General features: G+C 45.7%; 1 protein-coding gene across 2 annotated transcripts in view; it reads left to right on the top strand.

Moving 5' to 3' along the window:
- Positions 1–22,931, top strand: part of GRK3 (G protein-coupled receptor kinase 3) — a 60,593-nt gene extending 37,662 nt beyond the window's left edge. For both annotated transcript variants that reach the window (XM_084216897.1, XM_084216898.1), the window contains exons 10-21: positions 4,471–4,549; positions 4,995–5,125; positions 5,877–5,971; positions 6,807–6,914; positions 8,883–8,949; positions 9,144–9,244; positions 10,822–10,888; positions 11,339–11,434; positions 13,372–13,534; positions 14,273–14,409; positions 15,322–15,435; positions 16,837–22,931. In XM_084216897.1, the coding sequence (XP_084073023.1) occupies positions 4,471–4,549; positions 4,995–5,125; positions 5,877–5,971; positions 6,807–6,914; positions 8,883–8,949; positions 9,144–9,244; positions 10,822–10,888; positions 11,339–11,434; positions 13,372–13,534; positions 14,273–14,409; positions 15,322–15,435; positions 16,837–16,998 (1,320 nt within the window). In that variant the 3' untranslated portion in view covers positions 16,999–22,931. The remainder of the gene's footprint in view (positions 1–4,470; positions 4,550–4,994; positions 5,126–5,876; positions 5,972–6,806; positions 6,915–8,882; positions 8,950–9,143; positions 9,245–10,821; positions 10,889–11,338; positions 11,435–13,371; positions 13,535–14,272; positions 14,410–15,321; positions 15,436–16,836) is intronic.
- The last annotated feature ends 146 nt before the right edge of the window (positions 22,932–23,077 follow it).

Raw genomic sequence — 23,077 nt, 5'->3', positions numbered from 1 at the left:
GGTCTCATTGCCTTGCAGGGGTATAACTGGATGAATTTGAAGGTCCCTTCCAACCTAAACCATTCTGGGATCTGGGATTTATCCCTTCAGGCTTTTTGATCAAGTTATCTGTTTTCACCAGAGATAAGCTGTGGTTTGTCCACCTGTGTCAGGATTCTTGAAAACCAGTGGGGAGTGGGTCTGTAGCAGAGACTGGACAAGAAATCGAGGCAAATGAGTAATAATTATCCCATTAACTTTGATTTGTGATTCTGTGGCTCCAGCACTGAATGTGAATTTGCATGTCCAGAGATTCCAAGAGAAAATAGTTCAGGAACTGCTGGTGGGAGCAGTTTTCTCAGAGGCCAGCGCACAATGAGGCTTTAAGCAGGGGCAGCAGCAGGAGGAAACATTTGTTTCTTTTGTGAAGGATTATCAGCTCATTAGAGTGACATTTCTTACAGATTCTCAGAAACCTGAAGGACTTTGAAGAGAGGTTTTGTACAAAGTGCAGCTCATTCAGATCAGGCATACACCTGGGCAGGAGAGGCTGGAGCACATGGAATATGCAGAATGAGATAGGTTAGAAGGTGGTGGAAGAAGAGAATTCCTTCAGTCCCTGAACAGAAGCTGGGAGGCTGCAGTGGCTCCTGGTGTGCCCAGGGACAGCTCTGCACTGCCCAGAGCAGAATGGAACTGGGAAATCCATCACAGCACAATTAGTCATTTCACTGGGAATCCAGATGTCTGTGCAAAATGCATAATAACAGTAATAACAGCTGTGCAGATGACACAGCTGCTTGTGTAATCAGTTCTGTAAATCCACCTCGAGCTCTGGCACTCCCCAGCACCCCTGGAGCAGGGAGCTCCCACGGCTGTGTGGGGAGAGCAGCTTTCCATGGCCACATTTCCAGTGGGTTCAGCAGTACAACAGGCACCTCTGCAGGGCATCTGGAGCCTCTTGGATGGCCCTGGTGGCACCAAACTGGGCTCTGCAGGGCTCAGTCTCTGTCGGTGCCTTTGCTATGTCACCGTGGTGTAACGGGGACAAACTGTCACCGAGCTTTGGGTTTCCTCTCCTGCAAGACACAGAACCCATCCTCCCCTCCCACAGAGCCCTTCAGGCTGGAAAGGCATTGTGAAATCCTCAGAAGGGCACAGAGTAGGGAAAAGATTTTACTTTCTGTTAAAAAGGAAAAGATATTTCATTTCTGTAGTAGCCAATATTTGCCTGGTTTCTGTTGAAAAACTGGAACATGGACCCCTGTGAAACCAGGCAGTGCCAAGGTGCTTGTGGAAGGAATGATTATTCCATCAATCTTTTCCTGAGGGTAGGAGGGGATCATTCCATCTGTGTTGCAAGATTGGGGCTGTGCAGGGTTGTTCCTCCTCTCTGTTGTGGCTCCCAGTTTTTTCTTTCTGAAAAAAAACCCTCAGCAGTTCAGCTGCCTCACCCAGATCTTCTTGAGATGATTTTACTGATGGCTGCATTCAAGATTTCCTCCAAGGGATGATAAATATAATCCCAGAATATCCTCAGCTGGAGGGCCCTGCTCAGGACACCCCAAGAGAGCAATAATCTGTTTTTTTGGAGCAGAACAGGTACTTGGTTGGTTTTCATGGGTTTCAAGCACTGACACATCTTTAGGTGACATGTCAGGGCAGAGCTGCCCTCCAGTTAAACTGGGACACAGCTGCTCTGTGCTCTGCACACCTTTGTCCCCTGTTTGCTGTCACTTTGTGCCCCAAAGCCCAGTGCTTGGCTTTCAGGGAAGAGTCAAACCCAAAGGTTTCCTCCTAGAGCACTTTTTTGGGTGCTAATGTCTTTAAAATATCACATTTCTACTATTTTTTTAATGGTTGCTCTAATATTTTTTTTCCTTCCACATGATTTATTGCCACAAATTTGACTTTAGCAGTTCTCTGGATTCAATCCAAGGTTGTTTGGATGTAAGGAACTCTTTCCAAACCGGTCTTAATTCACACATTAATGTCATGATGTTGCTTATTTTCATCAGAGCAGAAAGTTGACTGCAGTGAAGAATTGCTCTCCTGGGAAATTGGTTTTATTGCTTTATGTGTTCTTTAAAAAATAACTGTAGGGTGTTTTTTTAAAAATTTATTTATTCTTATGCTGTAGAATACTCTTTTGCTGGGGTTTTTGTGTCAGGAAAATACTGCAGTACAGCTTTTCTCTCTGTTAAGCAAGGAGAGGGTAGTGATGAAATGAGGAATGCTTGCACAAAAATGAGTTATGCATCACATTTACACTTCCAGATAACTTCTATTTTTAAAATCCATAAAAATATAAGCAAGCTATGTTCTGGTGTAGAAAAACCTTTTTATTTGTCTATGTGTGGTGTTTAAATTCTACCACTAAATCCTTCTGGGTAATTAGATTGCTCTGAAATTTTAGGAGCCCTGCTTGGGGACACTTCTGAATTACCCAGTCGATGCAGGAAATTAAGTTAATAATTCTGCTAAAGCTGCTGTTGTGAAGTTAAGTGGCAGCTACAATAATCCCCAACACAGAGTTCATAACCAGAGGTGGTGTCTTGTGTTAGACACCACATCAGGCTCCTCATTTTTAGGGCCATTTAGGAATTTGGCTTTTTTCCTGGATGCTCTGCAGGTGTTTCACACCCATCCCTCCCCTCTGCAAGGGAGCAAAACACAAAGTGCAGTTGGGTTGGAGAGGGGCAGGATGTACCCTGGTGTGGCATTCACATTTCCTGAAAAATCCCTTTGCCCAGGATTTTTCTCCTGGGAAGCTGAGAAGCCTCAGAGAAAAGGGAAACAATTCTTATCTCATTTGATTCTCCTGGGTTTTACTTGTCTGGGGTGTGTTTGGAGGTTGTTTACCCACAGGTGATTGTTTCATTGGGTTCTGGTGTGAGTTCTTTTCACTCTTTGGCCAGTCAGGACTCTGGAGAGAGTCACAAGTTTTCATTATTATCTTTTCAGCATTCTGTGAGTATCCTTTCTGTATTCTTTAGTGTAGTTTAGTATAGCATTCTTTAATATAATATAGGTCATAAAATAATAAATTAACCTTCTGAGAACTTGAAGTCAGATTCATCATTCCTGCCTTCATTGGGACACCCTGCAAATACAATACCCTGGCACTGTGGGGATCCCTGAAATATAAATTATATATATAAATATACATAAATAATACATATAAAGATATAAACATATTTATAAATGTTAAAGAGTTAGAAATATAAAGAAAGCTTTCTATCTCAACCCCTGGAAGGATGGAGGGGCTCTGAAGTGTCCCTGTCCCTCCCTTTCCTCTCTGCCCAAGGCCGCTGTGTTTTGCTGTTTCTAAATTGGGAAGGGAGCAAGTTCCTGTCAGAGATTCCCAGAGCTTTCCCTGCTCCATCCTGCAGCTCCAGGACATTGTTGGAGTCACGTGAGGCTCTGCTTCCTCTGCAGGGTGTGCTGGGCTGCTCTGCCTTTGGGATCAGAGAGAGTGATGGATCTGACTCCGTGTTCTCAGAAGGCAAATTTATTACTTTATTGTACTGTGTTATATTAAAGAATGCTATACTGTACTAAAGAGTACAGAAAGGATACTTACTGAATGCTAAAAAGAGAATAATGAAAGCTCCTGACTCTTTCCAGAGTCCCAACAAAACAATTCCCAGCAGAATCCACTGGAACAATCACCTGTGGATGAACAATCTCCAAGCACATGAGCACAACACAGGAGAAGCAAATGGGACAAGAATTGTTTTCCTTTTCTCTGAGGTCTCTCTTGCTGCCTTTCAGCTTCCCAGGAGAAAAACCCTGGGCAAGGGAATTTTTTCAGAGAGTGTGAAAGCCACAGACGTGGCACTTGGGTTAGTGGTGGCCTTGGCTGAATCCCTCAATCTCAGAGGGGTTTTCCAAGCTCAGCAATTCCATAATTCTGAATTAGCCCTTGTATCCAGCACAGGCCTGGTGCAGAGGAAGGTCTGCAGCTGCTGCCATGGGGTTTTGAAGGTGTGCCATGGAGGTACCAGCAGACCTTGGGAACAAAGATGTGTTTTTCCAGTGGAATTTTTTATGCCTGCTTGTCTCAAACATGGGGTGAATTGGGGTTCAGGTGCATCAGGAGGTGAGGTGAAACCCATCCCTGCCCTGGCTGCTCTGCTCTGACCTCCTAAACCTGCTCCCACAGCCCTTGTGCTGTGGGTTTTGTAGGATCTGGATGTTGCTGTAGCTGCTTCCTGAACGTTGTAATGCTCCAGGATCCCAGCTCCTGCCTGGTGTGCTCACACTCCTTCAATCCTCCATGTGAAATGCTGCTGGGGGGCCAAACACCTTCACTGTCACCTGGGCAGGGCCCTCTCAGGGGGACAGGGGTTACCTATGAGGCTGAATTTCAGGAGAGAACTTGGGAATACCGGCAAAGAGCACGTGAAAAAATACCAGCTGTATTTTTAGCTTCCCTAAGTGACACTTTGCTTTTTGCCCAAGGTGAACCTCTCTGCTCTTGCCTTGCAGGACTGTCCTTTTATAGTCTGTATGACCTATGCCTTCCACACCCCTGACAAGCTCTGCTTCATTCTGGACCTCATGAATGGTAAGCAAGGCTTGTTCAGATGATGATGATGATGATGATGATGATGATGATGATGATGATGATGTTACAGAAATTTTGGCAGGAGGATTGCTGAGATGGTTGGTTGCTCAAGCCTGGGCTGCTCTGTGAGCTGATTTATTCTGCTCTCCACAAACCAATGTGTGGTACAGCCTTTGCTTATGTGGGAACCCTCTGCTGGATTAGTCACTGAATGCAAATGTTTATGAAATAAATGCATTTTAAAATGGAGTTTCAGACTGATCAAATCTCTGTATGAACTTTCTCAGCTGTTTTGTCACCACACAGATTTGCAGAGGGTGGGGCTGTGTGATCTTCAGGTAATAAGAACCTACAAAAGCTGAGCTGTTCCCCCACAGTGTCACCCTGTCTGCCTGCAGGGTAAGATTTTGCTGTTCACTTAATTACATCTCAATTCTCATTTCAGGAGGAGATTTGCACTACCACCTCTCCCAGCATGGAGTGTTTTCTGAAAAAGAGATGAGGTTTTATGCTACTGAAATCATCCTGGGCTTAGAGCACATGCACAATCGCTTCGTGGTGTACAGAGACCTGAAGGTAATGCCTGGTGGGTGCCTGAATCCACACAGCCCCTCAGAAAACTTCCATGGATTACCCTTCCTGAAACCTTCCCTTGGCAGGATTATTTCTTTATCTGCCTGATTTTTGCACTGAGTTTTCAAAGTCCTTCTAATCTGTGCCATTATCCAGTTTAACCAGCTTGGGAGAGGCTTCCTGGGGGTCACAGTAAATCCTGTGAAGAGTTACTGATCTCCCTGATGGGAATGATTTAGAGGATATACTGTATTTCTGGGAGCCCTGAAAGAGGCCTTTGTGTGTGTGATGGGGAACAACAGCAGGAGAGGGGCTGGGGGGCTTCACTGACACTTGGGAAATCGAGGACAGGTCCCAGAGAAGAGTCCCTGGACCAAGTGGCAGCACAAGGGGATGAAAGTCTGCCCAGAGACTGAGAATAAAAGGTGTAAGAGCCACACACAGACCCTGCTGTGAAGAAAACCAAAATCAACTTGAGGCCAGAATGGATTATTCATTTATTACCTGCTTTGTGTTCAAACATTGCCTGGTTATTTCCTTCTGTTATTCAGTATTTCATAACCTGTGGAGTTGATGGTAGTGCTCTGTGAGAAGGTGGATTTTTATCTAGCAAGTGCCTGGTATATTGATGTTAAATAAAAGAAGGCAATTACCAATTACCAGGGAGTATTGATGTTTGAGTTGCTGTGCTGTGAGAGTTTGCAGTTGTCAGCTGGGGAATACCAAGCACTCACCTCCTTCTGTTGGTTTCCAGCCTGCAAATATCCTGCTGGATGAACATGGGCACGTGAGGATATCAGACCTTGGGCTGGCTTGTGACTTTTCCAAAAAGAAGCCACATGCCAGTGTGTAAGTATTCTGTCTGAGAGCTCTGCTGCACACCCAGGTAGTGCTAAATCCATCCTGAATTGGTCTCTATAACTTAACTTTGCCTGAAGGGGAGGAATGACACTTGTGTGGCCCAGCCTTGCTGAGCTGGTGGCTCTAATGAGGTTTTCTGGGCTCCTGTCCCTGTTTTCCTGCACAGTTGTAGCAGCTGATGTGTAGGCATGGCTGGGAGATGACACATTATTTCAGGATGATTCACTGCTCAGAGAAGAACCTGACTGAGTTAAAGTACCAGATTGCTTTAATTGTCCCAACCTGGTAATTAAATATTCCCAAACTGACTAAAATCCTGGATTTATTGTGTCTTTCTCTTTCTGGATCTTCATGGAACTGGAGGCAGATTGTGTTCCATTCTGCCTCTCACCATCAGGATTTAACTGGGATCTGAATTCCTGGAGCTGGGTGTGGATTCACATCTCACCTGGCACGTTTCATTCTTAGCTCCTCAACTGACCTGATTTAGTCTTGGAATTTATGCAGAAAGGGAAACTCCAGCCTGTCACACCTTGAGAGATTTGCAATTCAGTAGTTTCTGGAAAATAGTCCATATGTTTTGAGTATGTCAAGGTTAAAAGCAATACCTGGTGGCTGCTTCTGGTGCTGCCCAGGGGTGAGTTCAGGAGTGTCCTGTGCTCACACAGGTGACACATCAAACCCATTGGAAGCAAAATTAAACAGTCAAAATGAATTCTTTCCAAACTGGGCTGTGTTATTGAGAGAATACTGATTTTTAATGATTTTTTTCCCAGTGATCACGTTGGATGTAATGAATGCTTTGTGCTCTTGTGCTCTGCAGAGGAACCCACGGGTACATGGCCCCCGAGGTGCTGCAGAAGGGCACAGCCTACGACAGCAGTGCTGACTGGTTCTCCCTGGGCTGCATGCTCTTCAAGCTGCTGAGGGGGTGAGTGTGGCTCCTGCCTTGCCTTTGAGAGCCTGGTGGCCTCTCTGGGTGTCCCTTGGAATAGCAGGACACGGTGTGGCACAGGTTGGCTGAAGTGATCCCTCAGTGCTGGCCCACCAAACCAGGCTGTTTGTTCCAAACCAAACCCAACCCAAGCATCCTGTGGCAGCTGCAGGTGTGGGACAGGAGGAAGGCACTTCTGTCTGCTCTTTGCACTGCTGCAGACAGCAGTTTGCCCCTCTCTGGCTGAGTTTTTTAAATGTGTTGCTCCTTGGATTCCTCTAAGCAGCTCTGCTGAATCATGGGCTTTGTGTTGAGACCTGGTGTTGTGGAGAAGCTCTTGGCTGCACTGGTCCCTTTTTGGGTGCTACTCAGCCTTCCCTCCTACATGGTTTGGGCCAGGTACAAGGTGTGGATCCTTTTATTTGCTGAATCTGGCCTGTTACCTTAGCAGTGTCCAAAGGTACACGATAATTGCAGCTTTGTCAGCAATTACCTCCTCATTAAACTTAGCATAGATTAATGCCATGGGGTTTATCTGAGCAGTCAACAAGTACTGATGGGCAAGTGCTTGTTGAAAATGGCATCCTCAGTGTTAATGGCAAACCAGAAGAAATCTGAGGCTTTTCACAGTGCTTCTCTGTGAAGATTGATCATTAGGTCATCCTGTGTCCTCACACATAATTAATTATAAGCTTTTATCTCCATGCAGGCACTGTACAAAGGAAGGTCAGTGTGTGACTTGTGAATTGAACTCTAGATCTGTATCAATTTAACATTAATTGTGCACAAAGCAGACTGTGTAAGGGTGCAAATAAAGAAAGAAGTGGTGTTTAAATTGCCAGCCTTTGGGCTGTGATTGTCCCTGGCAGAGATGTTCAGGGTGGTATCAGTGCTCAGCCAGAAGCCAGAGCATTATTCACAGTGAACTCTCATTCCTCATCTGTTCTGAAGCCAATTAAACACATCCCAAAACAAGGGCTGGGCACATGGTGCCATTTCTTGGTATTTGGTAAATTTAGTCTGGCACAGAATCTGCCCATAAGTCGCCAGTGAATCATTTTCTTCCCTGATCTACTCAGAGCCTTCTTGTCAGAGTACATGAGGCTGTGTGGGAACCATTTACCTGTCATGCTGAAAAGAGAAAAATTGAAGTCCTGGTCCATCCATTGCATTCATCAATCAGAACATTTTTGAGAATAAAAGGAAAATAACTCGGGAATAGCAGGTCTCCAGTTGAAGCATGCTGGTACACTCTGCCATGTGGTAAGCCAGAATGCTTTAGAATAGCTAATTAATGGAATTGATAAGTGAGTAACATTTTGATTGTGAAAAACATCATCCCCCCCAAGGTTTTAAAGAAAAGAAGCAGGGAATATATCCTAAATATAATCAAAATATCTCTTACTACAATGCTGCTTCTTTCACGAAGGACTGTGTGATAAATCTCTAATGGGTCACAGTCTTCCATAGCTTAGAGGAAAATTCAAATTCAAGCCAGAATAATAAAGCAGGAAAGGGATGAAGCTGATAATTTACAAGATACCATCAGATATCTTCCCAGTGGCTGATGCTGTGGGATCTGTGATCTCTTATCTCTTTACTCTCCATGATGGGGAATGGTGAGTTCAGTGGGTCATGCTCACCTTCCCTATAGAAATCCTTGGATTTAAATCCCTGTGGGTGATGGCTGCCCGGGGTTTCTTTGTTAGCTGAAAACTGTTCAGGTTTTGGGGAGATAGATGTAACTGGTGAGGCATTTGAAGCACATCTTTAAGGCCAGATCACTATTGAAGAATTATCCAACTTTCTACTCACCTTCCTGTGGATCAGGTTGCTCTGCAGGACAGGAGTGATGAGGGGACTGACAGGATGCTCCACTCTTTCCTGGCATTGCCACAGCTGAAATGCCCTGATGTGCTGAGCCTTGACATTTATTTTTTAGCATTCTTTTTCTTCTTTCCACAGGCACAGCCCTTTCAGGCAGCACAAAACCAAAGATAAGCACGAGATCGACCGGATGACGCTCACCGTGGTAAGGGCTGGCCTCAGTGACATCCCCGTGTTCCCTGAGCTCCCATTTCCCCTAAAACTGGAACTGCCCCCCCTGCTCTCCCAGAGAGCTCTATCTGCACGTGGGAGAGCTGTTTCCAGACACCAGCAGAGACAAGAAGGCAGAGCACACCTCTTCCATCATGGAGTATCTCTTTGTATTTCCTTTCTCCACAGAACGTGGAGCTCCCGGATTCCTTTTCTCCTGAGCTGAAGTCCCTTTTGGAAGGGCTCCTGCAGAGGGATGTGAGCAAGAGGCTTGGATGCCAAGGAAGAAGGTAGGTGTTGTCTTCTCCTTGGACCTCTGCCTTGAAAAATTTCCACTTCTCTGTCAATGAGTGAATTCATTTCAAGTAAAAATCTGCTTCCTGTTGTGAGGATTTTAATTTTGGAAAGAGAACATTACAAAGTGCTGCTGCATGGAATTACATTTCGGATTCCTTCGGTTTGGATATGTTTTTTGGACAATTTCTGTCCTTAAAGCCTTTCCCTGAGTTCCCTGCAGTCATGCTTGCATTGGGTGGTGTTCCTGCTTCTCATCCCTCGGTTGTTTTTCTGGTTTTGCCTGATCTGTTTTGGCATGAAATCATATGACTTGACTCAGACATACTGATAGGGAAAATTTATTGCTTATATTGTATCTGTAATGATAGGAGCATATTACCAAAAAAAAATCCAAAAAACAACCCCAAAACCACCAAGCAAAATCTGTGAATATTGCTGGCGCTGCCTTTGTCAATTGATTATTCTGAGGAAAAGAGCTTTTGTTTTGTTTCTTGACTACAAAACACTCCTTGCTCCTGCCAGGCTCACCTTGCTTGTAGCTGTTCATGAAATTGTTATCTCCTGCTTCAAAAGCCAGTGTGAGACTGAGAGAGGAAAGGAGAGAAGTAAACAACTGTTGAGAAACCATTGGGATGTGTGATAACAGGTAGATGGTCACACCTGAGCCTGGGGCTGCCTCCAGTTCCAGTGGGAGATTCAGAGGGTTTTTGTTTTGGATCCCTCTTTGATAATGACCTGAGATTGCTTTTCCCTGGGAGATAACAAGAGCAGTTGATTATTTTCTCATAAAAATTTGTATCATGTGGAGTAATCTGGTTATTTACAGACAGCGTTTGGGATCTGACCCAGATCCATGTTTGGGATCTGACCCAGAGCAGTGGTTGGGATCTGACACAGAGCATTTTTGGGATTTGACCAGATCCATGTTTGGAATCTCTGACCCAAAGCAGTGGTTGGGATCTGACCTGGATTTTTGTTTGGGATCTGCCCCAGATCCATGTTTGGGATCTGACACAGAGCATTTTTGGGATCTGAACCAGATCTGTGTTTGGGATTTGCCCCAGATCAGTGTTGGGATCTGCCCCAGATCCATGCTTGGGATCTGACACAGAGCATTTTTGGGATCTGACCCAGAGCAGTGTTTGGGATCTGACACACATCCATTTTTGGAATCTGACCTGGTTCTGTGTTTGGGATCTGACCCAGATCCATGCTTGGGATCTGACACACATCCATATTTGGGATCTGACCTGGTTCTGTGTTTGGGATCTGACCCAGATTCCATGTTTGGGATCTGACCCAGAGCATTTTTGGGGTCTGACAACAGAGGAGCTTTGTTTGCTGTTGGAAATAATGGACTGCCATCAGGAGTTCTTGCCTGCCAGCCCTAGAGCATTGTTCCAAGTGTTTCCACCTGAAAATCTTCTCTCCTGTTGTTTACTGAGGAATTCTTTTTTTGTTTCCCTGATGTTCTCAAGTGATAGAAATGTGACCTTTGAGGGCTTTGTATTCCTTGAATACACTTGAAAAGCTCCTTCCTTTGTTGACTTCAGTCCCTTCTGTTTTGCAGCGCACAAGAAGTAAAGGAACATCCTTTCTTCAAAGGCATTGATTGGCAGCAAGTCTATTTACAGAAGGTAAAGGATAAAGACAGTAATTTCACTGACTTGGTAAAGCAGTAAAAGGAAAATAAACCCAAACAGATACTGAACAGAAAACTTGAGGGTCGCAGTGCCCAGCACAAGTGCTCACTCACACAAATACAGGGAGGGCTGTTGATGAATATTCATTACTACAGATCTTCTTGATTGTTAGGAATAAATAATACCATTTCCAGGCTCAAATGTCTGTGTGTTTCCTTTCCTTTACTGGCTCTAAACTGGGGAGTTTTATCCCCAGATTTTTGAAAGAGCTCTTAATTAAAAGAAGTGCCAGAAGTTTTGCACTGAAGTTTAATTCCAAGGGGGGGCACCCTGGCACAGTCAGGTGCAATCTGTGCAAAGAATACAAAAGTTGTGCATGACTACAGAATGGAGTTAAATAATACCCATTAATTTGTCCTTAATGATGCTGATTTCAATTTCTAGTACCCTCCCCCCCTGATTCCTCCCCGGGGAGAAGTCAATGCAGCAGATGCTTTTGATATTGGCTCCTTTGATGAAGAGGACACTAAAGGCATTAAGGTACCCGACTCTCAGTGCTGGAGGGTGGCACTGGGGCTGCTCTGCTTGGCTTTCCATGTGTGTGTGGCATTCCTTTGCTTCAGGGCTCTGGATGTGCAAGGAATTCCTTCAGGCTGGGAGAATCAACCCATGCTGGTACCTTGGGCTGGTTCCCCTGTTTGTTGTTGCTTGCCAAGTCCTTAAGTTTTTAGTTTAACTGAAATCTACTTTCTTACCAAAAGTTTTATGTGGCGTAGGAAATGTTTCAAATGGTCAGGAAAGAATTGGGAGAGCCTCAGTTTTTCGGTTTTTATGGTTTGTGTGTTTAAAAGTTGGGATTTATTTCTGGTAGCTTGGAGAAATGGAGCTAAACCTTATTTTAATAGTTGAGTGGTCTGAGAATGCCAGGGAAAACTCTTTAAAGTGACAAACTGTGTTAATAGTAGCAATGTCATAAGTTAGAAGAGTGGTAAAACAAATTTTCAGGTTCTGATATTATCCGAAATGTGATGAAAATAAAATAAATTACATTAAAAAAGAGAGAAGTTAGAGCTGCTGGCTCCTTTGGGACTCACTGTGAATTCCTCCACTCTCTGAAGTTTCTCTGGGATTTTGGGGCAGCAGGACTTGGGTCAGTGCCCTTCACTGTTTTCATCACCCATTTCTGCAGTGGGACAGACCTCGTTCTTGTTCTTACAGTAGTGAGTCAGGAGGGAATCAAATTATTCTAAACTTCATAAGGAAGAAGCCCCATTAAGCCCTCACTGAGCCTAAAAGGGAGCTCATCTGTCAGTGTCACCTGCTGTGGTGACAGAAGTTGGCACAGAAAAGTGCAGGGAGCCCAGGATGTTCTTTATCCCAGAAAATTCCACATCTCCAGCATCAATGTTGGCCTGGCAGGATTCCAGTCTCCTGTAATTCTGCAATGCCAGGATCCACAGGAACATTTTGCAAGGAAAAACCAGGGAGTCTTTTCATTTCTTGAGGGGGCTCAGAGGTTCTCAATAACATGATTCCTGTCATGGAATGTGAATCACCAGCAGGTCAGTGCTGTGTCATCTCCAGTTTGATCTCAGAATCTCATAGCTCAGGCTGCCCAGGGGATAAATTTACCCTTGGGGGTGAGTCAGGGAGGGACAGCACAGCCCCCCTGGGTGTCACAGGCTTCCAGAGGGGACAGGAGGATTCCTGCCTGAGTCACAGGGAGATCTTCTGGGTGTGTATTTTCCTGCTGGATCTCTGAAAAGGAGAATATCTATTCTAGGAGTGTCTGGCCTGACTGCAGCAGGAGAATTGAGCTGTTCCTGCAGCTGTTGGTGCTGCATCCACTCAGCTTTAATCTCCTCCAGGGATGGGCATTCCACCACTGCCCTGCTCAGTGCTGGGAAACCCTTTTGGTGGAGGAATTTTTTTTCCTGATTTTCTTCAGTGCAATTCAGTTTAAGTACTCAAAGGATTAGTGGAGAAAAGAATCCTTATACCAGTCCATTTGAGATCTGCAGCACATGCTGATGAATTCTGAGGGTTAATTATTATGAATATAAAGCCAAGCTGTGGAAGCATGGAAGGCATTGCTGTAGAAAAGGTATCTTTGCACTTATTCATGGAGTTTTTGGGCTGGGGAAGTTTTTGTGCAACAAAATTAAGAATACTGCTGCTTACATTGGAGTAGTTATTTAAATGTCTAGAGAGCACTATGGGGCAGTGTTGAGTGAGGATTTTGGAGCTATCAAACCAAACAAGTTTTGAGCAGGTGGCCTGTTCTCTGCACATAAATTAATATCTTTGCTTAAATTAGTGTCTGTGCTTCTCTTGCTTGCATCTGTTTGTTTTGTGAAGGTTTGAGTTCAATCCATCGTGTAAAATAATACTGTTGCATGGGTAACTATTAACTGTTGGGGATAAGAGTAGTGAAAGTTATTAAAATGTTGGGTTTTTTGTTGTTTTTCTCTTGCAAGTTGCTTGATAGTGACCAGGAGTTATATAAGAACTTCCCTCTGGTAATATCGGAGCGTTGGCAGCAAGAAGTAGCAGAAACTGTTTATGATGCAGTAAATGCAGACACAGATAAAATTGAGGCCAGAAAAAGGGCTAAAAATAAGCAGCTTGGCCACGAGGAAGGTAATCTGTCCTTACACTTCTCTCATCTTTTGCTGCTAGGTAGTAATTCCTGGGTTTGGAGGTCTCCCATTGCTGTCATTCCCAGGAATCGTTAGGATTTGTTTAATCGCTGTCGTGTTGCTTAAGATGTTTCTTAATGTTTTGAAATGCTGAATGATGACATCAGGCTTTGGAAAGAGATTCATGGAATCACAGAGTCCTGGAATGGTTTGGGTTGGAAAGGATCTTAAAGCCCATCCAGTTCCACCCCACTGCCACGGGCAGGGACACCTCCCGCTGTCCCAGGTTGCTCCAAGCCCTGTCCAGCCTGGCCTTGGGCACTCCAGGGATGGGGCACCCACAGCTCCTCTGGGCACCCTGAGCCAGGGTCTGCCCACCTTTCCCAGTCTGTGGGGTTTGATTTCCTGCCCAGGAGCTGGGAAGGGCCCCAGGAGGTTTTGCACAACAAACCGCAGCTTGCTCGGGGGTGTCGCATCAAACCCCCAAACTTTGGAGAGCGACATTCAGCGCTTTTAAAACTTCCTCCAGTGAGATTCTTCTCTAAGAGCCAAGCCCTGTCCTTGTCCCCTGCTCTGCAGCCACGGCAGCTGTGCAGTTGGGGCAGAGCTGGGGCTGTGTGTGTGATCTGAGCCTGCTGAGGGCTCGGCAGGTCCGGGGCTCCATCCCCTTGGCACAGAGCTCTCTCAGGATGCTTTCAGCTGCACTCAGGCGCTTTGCTAACATCTCCTCTTGGTTTAGATTATGCCCTGGGGAAGGACTGCATCATGCATGGCTACATGCTCAAGCTGGGGAACCCCTTCCTGACTCAGTGGCAGCGGCGTTACTTTTACCTCTTCCCCAACCGGCTGGAGTGGAGAGGAGAAGGAGAGTCCCGGGTGAGTGAGGGGCCCTGGGAGCTCTGCTGGAAGGCAGGTGGAGCTGGGACACACCTGGAATGCCCAGGAGTTCTCCTGGGGAAGGAGTTTTCCCTGAGTAAAAGCCCATTTGGGTATCTCCTCTCCCGTCTCACTGTAGTTAAGGCACGGCTTACACTGCACACGGGAGATGTTAAGTTGACTTGAGAATCCTTTGTTTGTTTTGTTGTGTTTTTAAAGGATTTTGGTAGTTGATGGTGTTGTTTTTCATTTAGGACCTCTGGACTATTTATACAAAAAAACACAAACTGGTAAGGTGACAAATGCTATAGCATTTTGTTTCCAAGAAAATGCTATAGTGGCTGTAGTGTAGCCCAGCTGTGCTCATGTGCAGGGCAGATAATTTGTATATTTAAATTAAGGAAGCATTTGGAATTTAAGACATTGTGTACTCTGCAGTCCATAGGGAGAGTTTTCCTGCACACTGATGTGTATGTTCTCTTTGTAAGTATTCAGTGCTGAAATATTCCCTTTCAGCTCTTTGAAGTAGTGAAATTGCCTTTTTTTAGGGTAATAACAGTAATGCTTGAAAAATGTATCAAATTATATGCAACTCTTGAGGGAAAATAGTTAATATTCTGTTTGCAGACACACCTATTTGTAGATTCTTATTTCATGCTGTCATTACTGGCTTTTAGAACTGATAGTTTGTTGTCACTATTGAAGCAACCAAGCCCCTTGTAAATCTCTCTCTTACCTTACTATCTATCTTTAGTTCATGACCCAGCCTTCAGAAATAAATGTTTGTATAATGACATTTAATGCTCATCACTTAATTCATGGGGATAGTCCAGGAAAATGAGAGAGTGGCTTTTTTTGATGGACAACAACATTTTTTTCAATTAATTCTCTGCTCTTTTGCAAATGCTGCAGCAAAACCTGCTGACAATGGAACAAATAGTATCTGTTGAAGAAACACAAATTAAAGATAAGAAATGCATCTTACTGAGAATTAAAGGAGGAAAACAGTTTGTCCTACAGTGTGAGGTAAGACTTGATTTTTTGATAACTTAATCAGATTGTTTTGCATATGATAAACAATTGACAAGTTTTTCAGCTCATCCTGTTGCATGTTAACTAAGGCACTTGGTGAAGCAGAGCTGAAGTGTTCATCACTCTTGAATTCTGAAAGCAGGAAACCTGCAGCTTCTCATGGATTTCAATGGTATTTGGGACAAAATGAGTTGGGTTTATTAAATAGCTAAAAACTCTTAAATTTCTCAAGCTCCAAGGGCCTCGTTGGCTCATGTCTCACTGTGGGGAGCTGCTGGAGCTCATGTGTGGAAGGGGGGAGTGCTCAAATCCTCAAAACATTGTACCAGCTTTCATTGGGGTGATGGAGAATTGCACATGGGCAATACCCAAAGTTGCTTGTTCCTTTGGAAAATTAAAATATCTTCCCCAAAGTGCTGTCTGACAGAGAATATCATAGATATTTTTGCCCCTGATGAAGGAGAGGAATGATGAGGAGGACTCCATTGATATCAGAAGGCTAATTAATTACTTTATTATACTATATTACTCTGTATTACATTACATCTAAACTGAATCTGCCAAGCACTCAACTGCACACCCCTGCACAGCATCTCGGGACTGTCAGCCCACAGTCCCGACACACAAACCTGTGTTAGGAAAATTAATCCACAAACACCAAAGGTTTATGTCTAAAAAGGAGACAGAGGGGTCTTTTGACTTTATTTGAATAAAGGGAGAGGCCATGGGGCATTCCCCTGGGGTCTCTCCAATTTTTGGAGGATGCAGCCTCCCTTTTTGTCCCAATTTCCTGGTTGCATTTCCCTTCTCTCTTTCCCCATTGGCTGAGGTACTTGAGAGGTTCAGACTTCCCAGAACACCTGATACCAAACATTCCCTCTAATGTTCCTATAACCCTCCCTTTTAACTTTAAATTCTTATGGAATTTAGGGGTTTTTCCTCCCCATTGTTTCTTTCATCTTTCAATGTCTAATTTCATTTATCAGCAAACCTGAAGTTTATTTGTAAAAGCAAATCTCTTTTTCCATTCATCAATCAGTGGAATCCTTCCCATTGTTTCTTTTATCTCCCAGTGCTGGTTTTATCTCCCAGCAGACCCACAGCTTGTTTGTAAAGACAAATCCACCATTCCTCTCACCTGGATATTCAGTTGGTCAGTGAACCAACACACTCACACCAGAATCCAATTACCAATTCCCCTCAGGTAAATAATGCATTCCACCCGTGAACAACACAGGAGCAGCAAACGAGATAAGAATTGTTTTTCCTTTCTCTGAGGTTCAGAGAATGTGAAATATTCTTGGGAAGAACAGTGCCCTGCTTTTCTCTGTGAAATGAGAGGACACCACGGGTCGTGTAGGACGAAGTGCCAAACCCCTTGTGTGTCTCTTGCAGAGCGACCCCGAGTTTGTGCAGTGGAAGAAGGAGCTGACAGAGGCTTTCACCGAGGCCCAGCGGTTGCTGCGCCGGGCTCCAAAGTTCCTCAACAAGTCCCGCTCCACAGTGGTGGAGCTCTCCAAGCCCCCGCTCAGCCACAGGAACAGCAACGGGCTGTAGGAGACACCCACTACCTTCCCGCAGGGAGAGCTGCTTGGTGCGCCTGCAGAGCGTGCCAGAACCCTTGAGAACGAACCAACGAATGACTTTGTGCAGTGCTGGAGGCGGGATGTGCCTGGGAGAGGAGGAGTTCCGTGTTTACAGCCTGGGATCACGTCAGGACTCTGGCTGCAGCAGGGGGGGACCCTGGCCCCGGCAGCAGCAGCAGCAGCGCTGGAGGTCACCAAGCCCGGAGGCTGCTCCTTGCTCCCCACCCCTGGCGGGGCCCGCCCGAGCTCCGTCCCTCTGGAACTACTGATGGAAGGAAGGAAGGAAGGAAGAGGCTTTGTCCCTGCTGTGCCCTGGCTGGCAGGGGGGTGACACTCCCGTGGTGACACCGGCGGACCGTGGTGGGTGCCCTCCCTCACTCTGTGGTGTTGCCGTGTCCTTGCCGACCATTACTGCTGACTCTCTGATAACCTTGCTCCATACTGCTGATGATCAACAGTGTGACTCTGATGCACTTCAAAGTACTGAATTCTTAACTGTCCTGTGGTTTAAATGTTATTGCTACTTCATGGGAGCGTTGAACTCGAATTATTCCCTGGGTTTGTTGTACTCACTAATAGTAGCTACCACCATTTTGCTTCTTCTACGTATATGCAGTACTATAACTGACACAATAGAGTAATAATTGGTGAAGAGGAATTTATGGTAGCTTCATCTAGTGCTCTGTTGTATAAATTGACTATTTTAGCACAGTTTTTAAAGAGCAGATTCCTTTTGACAAGTTTACAGTGAACATAAAAGACAGTTCTTTTCCATTTCAGGTCAACTGCACTTTTTAAAAAAAAAAAATTAAAAAGAAATGATTCAAATCCGGTGCATTCTAGAGCATGTGCTGGGTTCAGGTGTGTGTGGGTACCTCGGTACGTATCCCGGATCGCTCCTCAGTCCTGGGACTCGGGATCCTCCTCTGCTGTACACAGGTGTGTTCCCATAGCATAGAAATCCCCAGAAATCCCCTGGAGCCCGGCCCAGGAGGTTCATGCACATATCACAGCTCGGCTTGGGAAAGGATCTCTCATTTTCTGTTCTGCAGAGTTCAAACTGCCCACAGTGAGAGCAGTGGGAGAAAACTGAGCATGGACGAGCTGATCAAATGCCAGGTGCATGTTAATTCTACCTGAGGCATCAGGCTGCAAAGTCTTGCTGAAGGAAAGATCTCATCCTGAGCTGTCCCACAGCTTCCCCAAGCTGGGCTTTGCCCTGGGTGCTGTGGTGGTTTGGAAGAGAGAGGTCAGGGCTGAAATTTAAGCTGTTTTTCCAATTCAGTGAACAGCTTAGAGAAGATTTTTCTTCCCAGCTGCAGAGGTAGGACTCTCACAGTCCCTGAAGACAGTGGAGCTGTGCCTGTGTCAGTGGGAGTAGAAGTTGTGCGTGGTTTGTCGAGCGTCAGATTGTGTGGCTGTCAGATCACCACAGAGTTCCTTGGAGAGAAGTAGTAAAAGTGGCTCTGTTTGCTTCTGCATGGGAGCTGGGCTTGCTGCACAGCTTGTGCAAACCCTGGCTGACCACCTGGGGCTGCACCAAATGGAAAATGCATTCTGGAAAACACCCCCCTGAGAAAGTCATTTCTTTCAGTGATTTTTTTTTCCTCTCCCCCCCTCTATTTATTTTCTAAATTATTCTGTGTAAACAGCACCAGCCTCTCTGTCATTCCTGTTGAGCATCTCAGCTCCTCTGTAAGGAGCAGTGTCAGAGGTGATTGGTCAAAGGTTGGACTTGATGATCTTGGAGGTCTTTTCTGACCTAAAATAATTCCATGATTCTTTGTGTGGTATTTAAAAAATGTTTGGGATAAAAAAATGCCTCATCCTGCTGGCTGTGGTTCAGCTTTCCCTACAATACCGTGCAATGCTCATATTTTTCTCCTTGATTTAGAAAAAAGCCCTCAGATGGTGTCAAAACCTTCTCACAGCTCTTGTGTAACTTGTTTTTACTTCCTTAGTCCCTGCTCAGTCCCATTCTTTTCCCTCAGTTATTTTCCATGGCTGGATTTCACTCTCACTCCCTGTCAGCAGATTGCAGTGCCAGTGTCAGTGAGGGAGGAACAGGTCATCAGCTGGGAAATTGTGCCTCAAACCCAGAGATTTTATATGAAATGAAGGCTGTATATTGTCTTAGGGAAATACATTTATTTTGAAATGTGATGGAATTGGGATGGCCCTGGAATATTCTAATTATTGTGGTCTTTGCTGCCCCATCCGACCTCCAATGGGAGGGGCAGGAAAAGATTTGGATTTCTTTAGCCAGCTGTGATTTATTGACAATTGAAAATAGCTTTATTTTTGTGACTTTTATCTAACTGTGCAGCTAGGAGAGGAGAGGTTATCACAGTACAAACTCCTGAATGAAGGTGGGATCCCAGTAAGAGATGGGGCTCTGTGTGGAGGGAGAGCTGGAATTGCACCCTCCAAACCAAGAAATCCCTGACACTGCCCCAGTCTGCTCATTCCTGGTGTAGGAATCAGAGTTTTTGAAGTTTTTATTTTGGACAAAGATTCTTGGTGGTGTTAATCTGCAGGAGGGTCTTTGGTTGTGTGTTTAGGATCCCTCGTTTATTTGCTAATTATTTTGCAAATTCACGAAACTGTTAAAGGAGCATTTACTGTGGGGTGTTTTTTGTGGGTTTTGTTTTTTCAATCCTTCATCCAAGTGTTTGCCATCCACTTCTCCAAGTGTAAATCTTCTTCCTCTTGGTTGTGTTTGAGCTTTTTGTGTTCTTGTCCCCGGTCCAGCAGAGCCTCGGCTGCAGGCTCACGGGTTCTTCCCAAAGTGCTGCTGTGAGAGAAGCTGGAGTAATGCTGGAGTGGATCCAGCTGGGATTGACATTCCTGGTATGTTCCCCCACCCCCCAGCAGGCTTCAAAAAATCTTGGAGCAGGCTAATAATAGCTGGAAGTGTGTCTGGGAAGGGAAGCCTGGCAGGTAGGGAGAGAGCAGCTTGGGGGATAGACCTTGGCTTAGTCACATTGGGGTTTTGCTGGATTTCTTGGAGCTGTCCTGAGCAGAGAAAGGAGTTGGACTCTGATGATCCTTTTGGGTCCCTTCCAGCTCAGGATATTCCATGGTTCTGTGATTCAGCCCCTCTCCTCTAGAAACCCAGTGGAAGATTCACCTCTCCCACTTCTACCAAGGGGGGAAAACCCAAAAATTAAATTGTGAGGTTGGGTTTGGCTTGGGATAAATCAGGATGAATCAGGTGTTTGCAGCCCAGTGTGGAGGTGGTGCAAACAGAGGTTTGTGCTAAAAAAGATTGTTTTGGTTGTGATCCTGCCCACAGTGGCCACTGGTGCCCAGGGGAGCTCTCGGGGTTGATGCTCCCTGAGCAGGACCAGCCCCAGCATCATCACTCCTGGGGTTTGCAGGGAATCAGCTCATGAGGAGTGAAATCCCTGGAGCTCTGAGTTGCTCTTTCCCTGGCAGCTGGTCAGCTTTAGGAGCAGGTTCCTTGATCCCATGTCCATATCCGTGTCACCCCCAGCACGTGGCAGTGACACGGCTCCTCCGCCTCTGAGGTGTTTGCACCCAAAATATCCCCAGAGGAAGGACTGCTTGAAGTGTACAGTAGAACAAGAAATAATTCTAGTGGTGTTGATTAATATAAAGGAATGAGTCAGTTCTACGAATTAAAGAGAAAGAAAATCTGAAAAGCGTATTTTGACAAAGCATAGTATTAATTTTAATATTGTAAAAAAAAAAAAAGGAAAATATCTAAAATATACAGAGAAAATATGTATATCCAAATGTCTGAGGAGTTTCAAGATAATCTACTTTTGTTTCCTGTTGGTTTCTATTCCATGGTGTACATATTGTGTGGATGGAACATCGGCTGTTTTAATACTATTGTTAAATTGTATTTTTATTTTGTGTTAAACTAATCATCACAGACTCAGCTTTATTTTGTTTATGTAAAGGTTGCTATGCTCTGTAGGTATAAACCCGAGAATTCTATTTTAACAGAAAAAGCATTTTATATTATTTATTAAACACATGTTTCTCCAACTTCTGACATTCCACAGAATTTCTGCTCCGTATCTGTATGGAAGTGGCAGCTCCTTTCAAGCAGGATCAGCCAGCTTTATTCTGTTTTTCATGACAAAGTAGGGATGGATTCCCTGAGCCTGTGCAGCCCTTCTCTCCCTGCACAGGAGCTCCAGGCTCAGTCAGGACCATCTCAGGTGGAAAACTCCTGCCAATCCATCCCTCTATGAGGTATTTCCAAATTTCTCCTTTATCCCTCAGCGTTCCCAGCGCAAGTGTTTATTCACAGGAGTCTGTGCTGAGTTAAAGAGAATGAATGACCTGAACTGGGGCAAGGAGTCAGCGTGGTGTTTGATCCAGCTCAGCCATCAGGGATCTGCAGAACTCTGTCATTCCCAGGGGAAAGAGCGAGTGGAGGGAGAGCCTGGACACAGGGCTGGGCTGCAGGACCCGAAATGTCCTCACTGGAGATGGCTTTGGTGTTTCAGGGGGATCATCACTTGATCCTTAAAAACAGGATCCTGAGGCAGGAGCAGTGCCAGATCACTGTCCTAGAGCCAGGGCCAGGGCAGGACCCTGCTTGGTGTCACATTTCGGGGGGTGGCAGCCACCAGGCACCCTGCAGGGTCTGTCCCTTGGCGTGTGGGGAGGGTGACACCCAGGCAGGACCCCTCTGTGGTGCCATCTCCCCAGAGCTGCCTCTGCTGGGCACATCTGGGCACATCTGCAGAGCCAACCCCAGCGCCTCTGTCCCCAGTGAGGTACAGAAATAGCCCTAAATTTATCAGGCCACCCAGTTCCTAAAAATAATTCCAGTTGTGAGCCTGGCCTGTGCAGTTTGAGGAATACTTGAGGAATTCCCATTGTGTGCTCTCAGTTTCCACGGTGCTGGGGCTGGGGGTCTGTGCTGGTCAGGGCTGATCTCGTGGCATTTCTGGGTGAAATGTGGCATTTTCCATCGCCACATTTCCGCTGCCACACTGCTGCTGAAGTTGTCTCTGTGCTGAGGGTCTGCCTGGGGCAGGGAGGGATCCCTGCTGTGCTCCCTGCAGTAATCTCTGCCTTTTTTCCCTGTTTCCCTCTCTGATCCCATTGGACCTTGGGGTGAGCTGTAGCCCAAGCTGTTCCTGGAGGGAGGGAGGAGCTGGCAGTGCTGGTGGCATTGTGGCTCCTTAGTGTCACCCCTGGAAAGGTGCCGTGGTGGGCACAGTGCTGAGAGCAGTGCTGCTGGCCTGGGGTGTGTCCAGGCAGGGATTTGGCAGAGAACCTGGGGACAGCTGCAGGAAGGTGGCTTTGTCCAGGGCCAGGTTGGTCTGGGTTTGTGTGACACGCTGTGTTTCCAGGCTGGAAAAGGAGATGGGCTGTGGTATGGGCTGGGAGGAAGCTGTCCTGTTGGTAGCATCTTCTCCTCAGGGAAAGGGAGAGAGCAGACAGTGGGTGAGATGGCACCAAAAAACGTGTGTGAAAAACAGAATAAAGCAGGAGCATCCTCGGAGAGGGGATTTGTGAGCGCTTGCAGTGCCTCACTAGGTCCTTTAAAACAAAAAGGAGCAGATTCACACGAACAGCTACTCGCGATGAAGGAAACGATCGAAAGAGAACCTGTCCAAAATGTGTAATTAATGGTAAGCAAAGCCAGGATCTGTAAATAACTTTAGATATTGTATCGATGAGATCATTCCTTGTTTTATGTACTTGGCTCTTTCCATATTTATTGTGGGGAGGAGGGTCCCACGAGCTGTGGCCTCGCTCCTCACGGACTGTCCCGGAGTTTACAGCCCCGTCGTGGCGGGTGTGCCACACTCGATTCTTGCCGCCAGTATTTTTTTAACGGATTATTTTGGCACAGCTAAGCTGCTTCTGTGTGTTGGTCAGTACAACTGCTCTCCTACGACCAGACCCCAATAAAAACCGTCCTTTGCGTGTGTGCCGGTGTCCCGTTCTTTCCGTGTCACCCGTCCCTCCCCGCGCCCACCTGAGGCTGTACTGGGATGTACTGGGATGTACTGGGATGTGCTGGATGGACCCCACTGCCCCATGCACAGGTAAGTCCC

Source organism: Fringilla coelebs, assembly GCF_963513975.1.
Source record: "Fringilla coelebs genome assembly, chromosome: 17".
Taxonomy (NCBI): domain Eukaryota; kingdom Metazoa; phylum Chordata; class Aves; order Passeriformes; family Fringillidae; genus Fringilla; species Fringilla coelebs.
The sequence above is the reverse complement of the archived record's forward strand: the minus strand, read 5'-3'. Positions and strand labels throughout refer to the sequence as shown.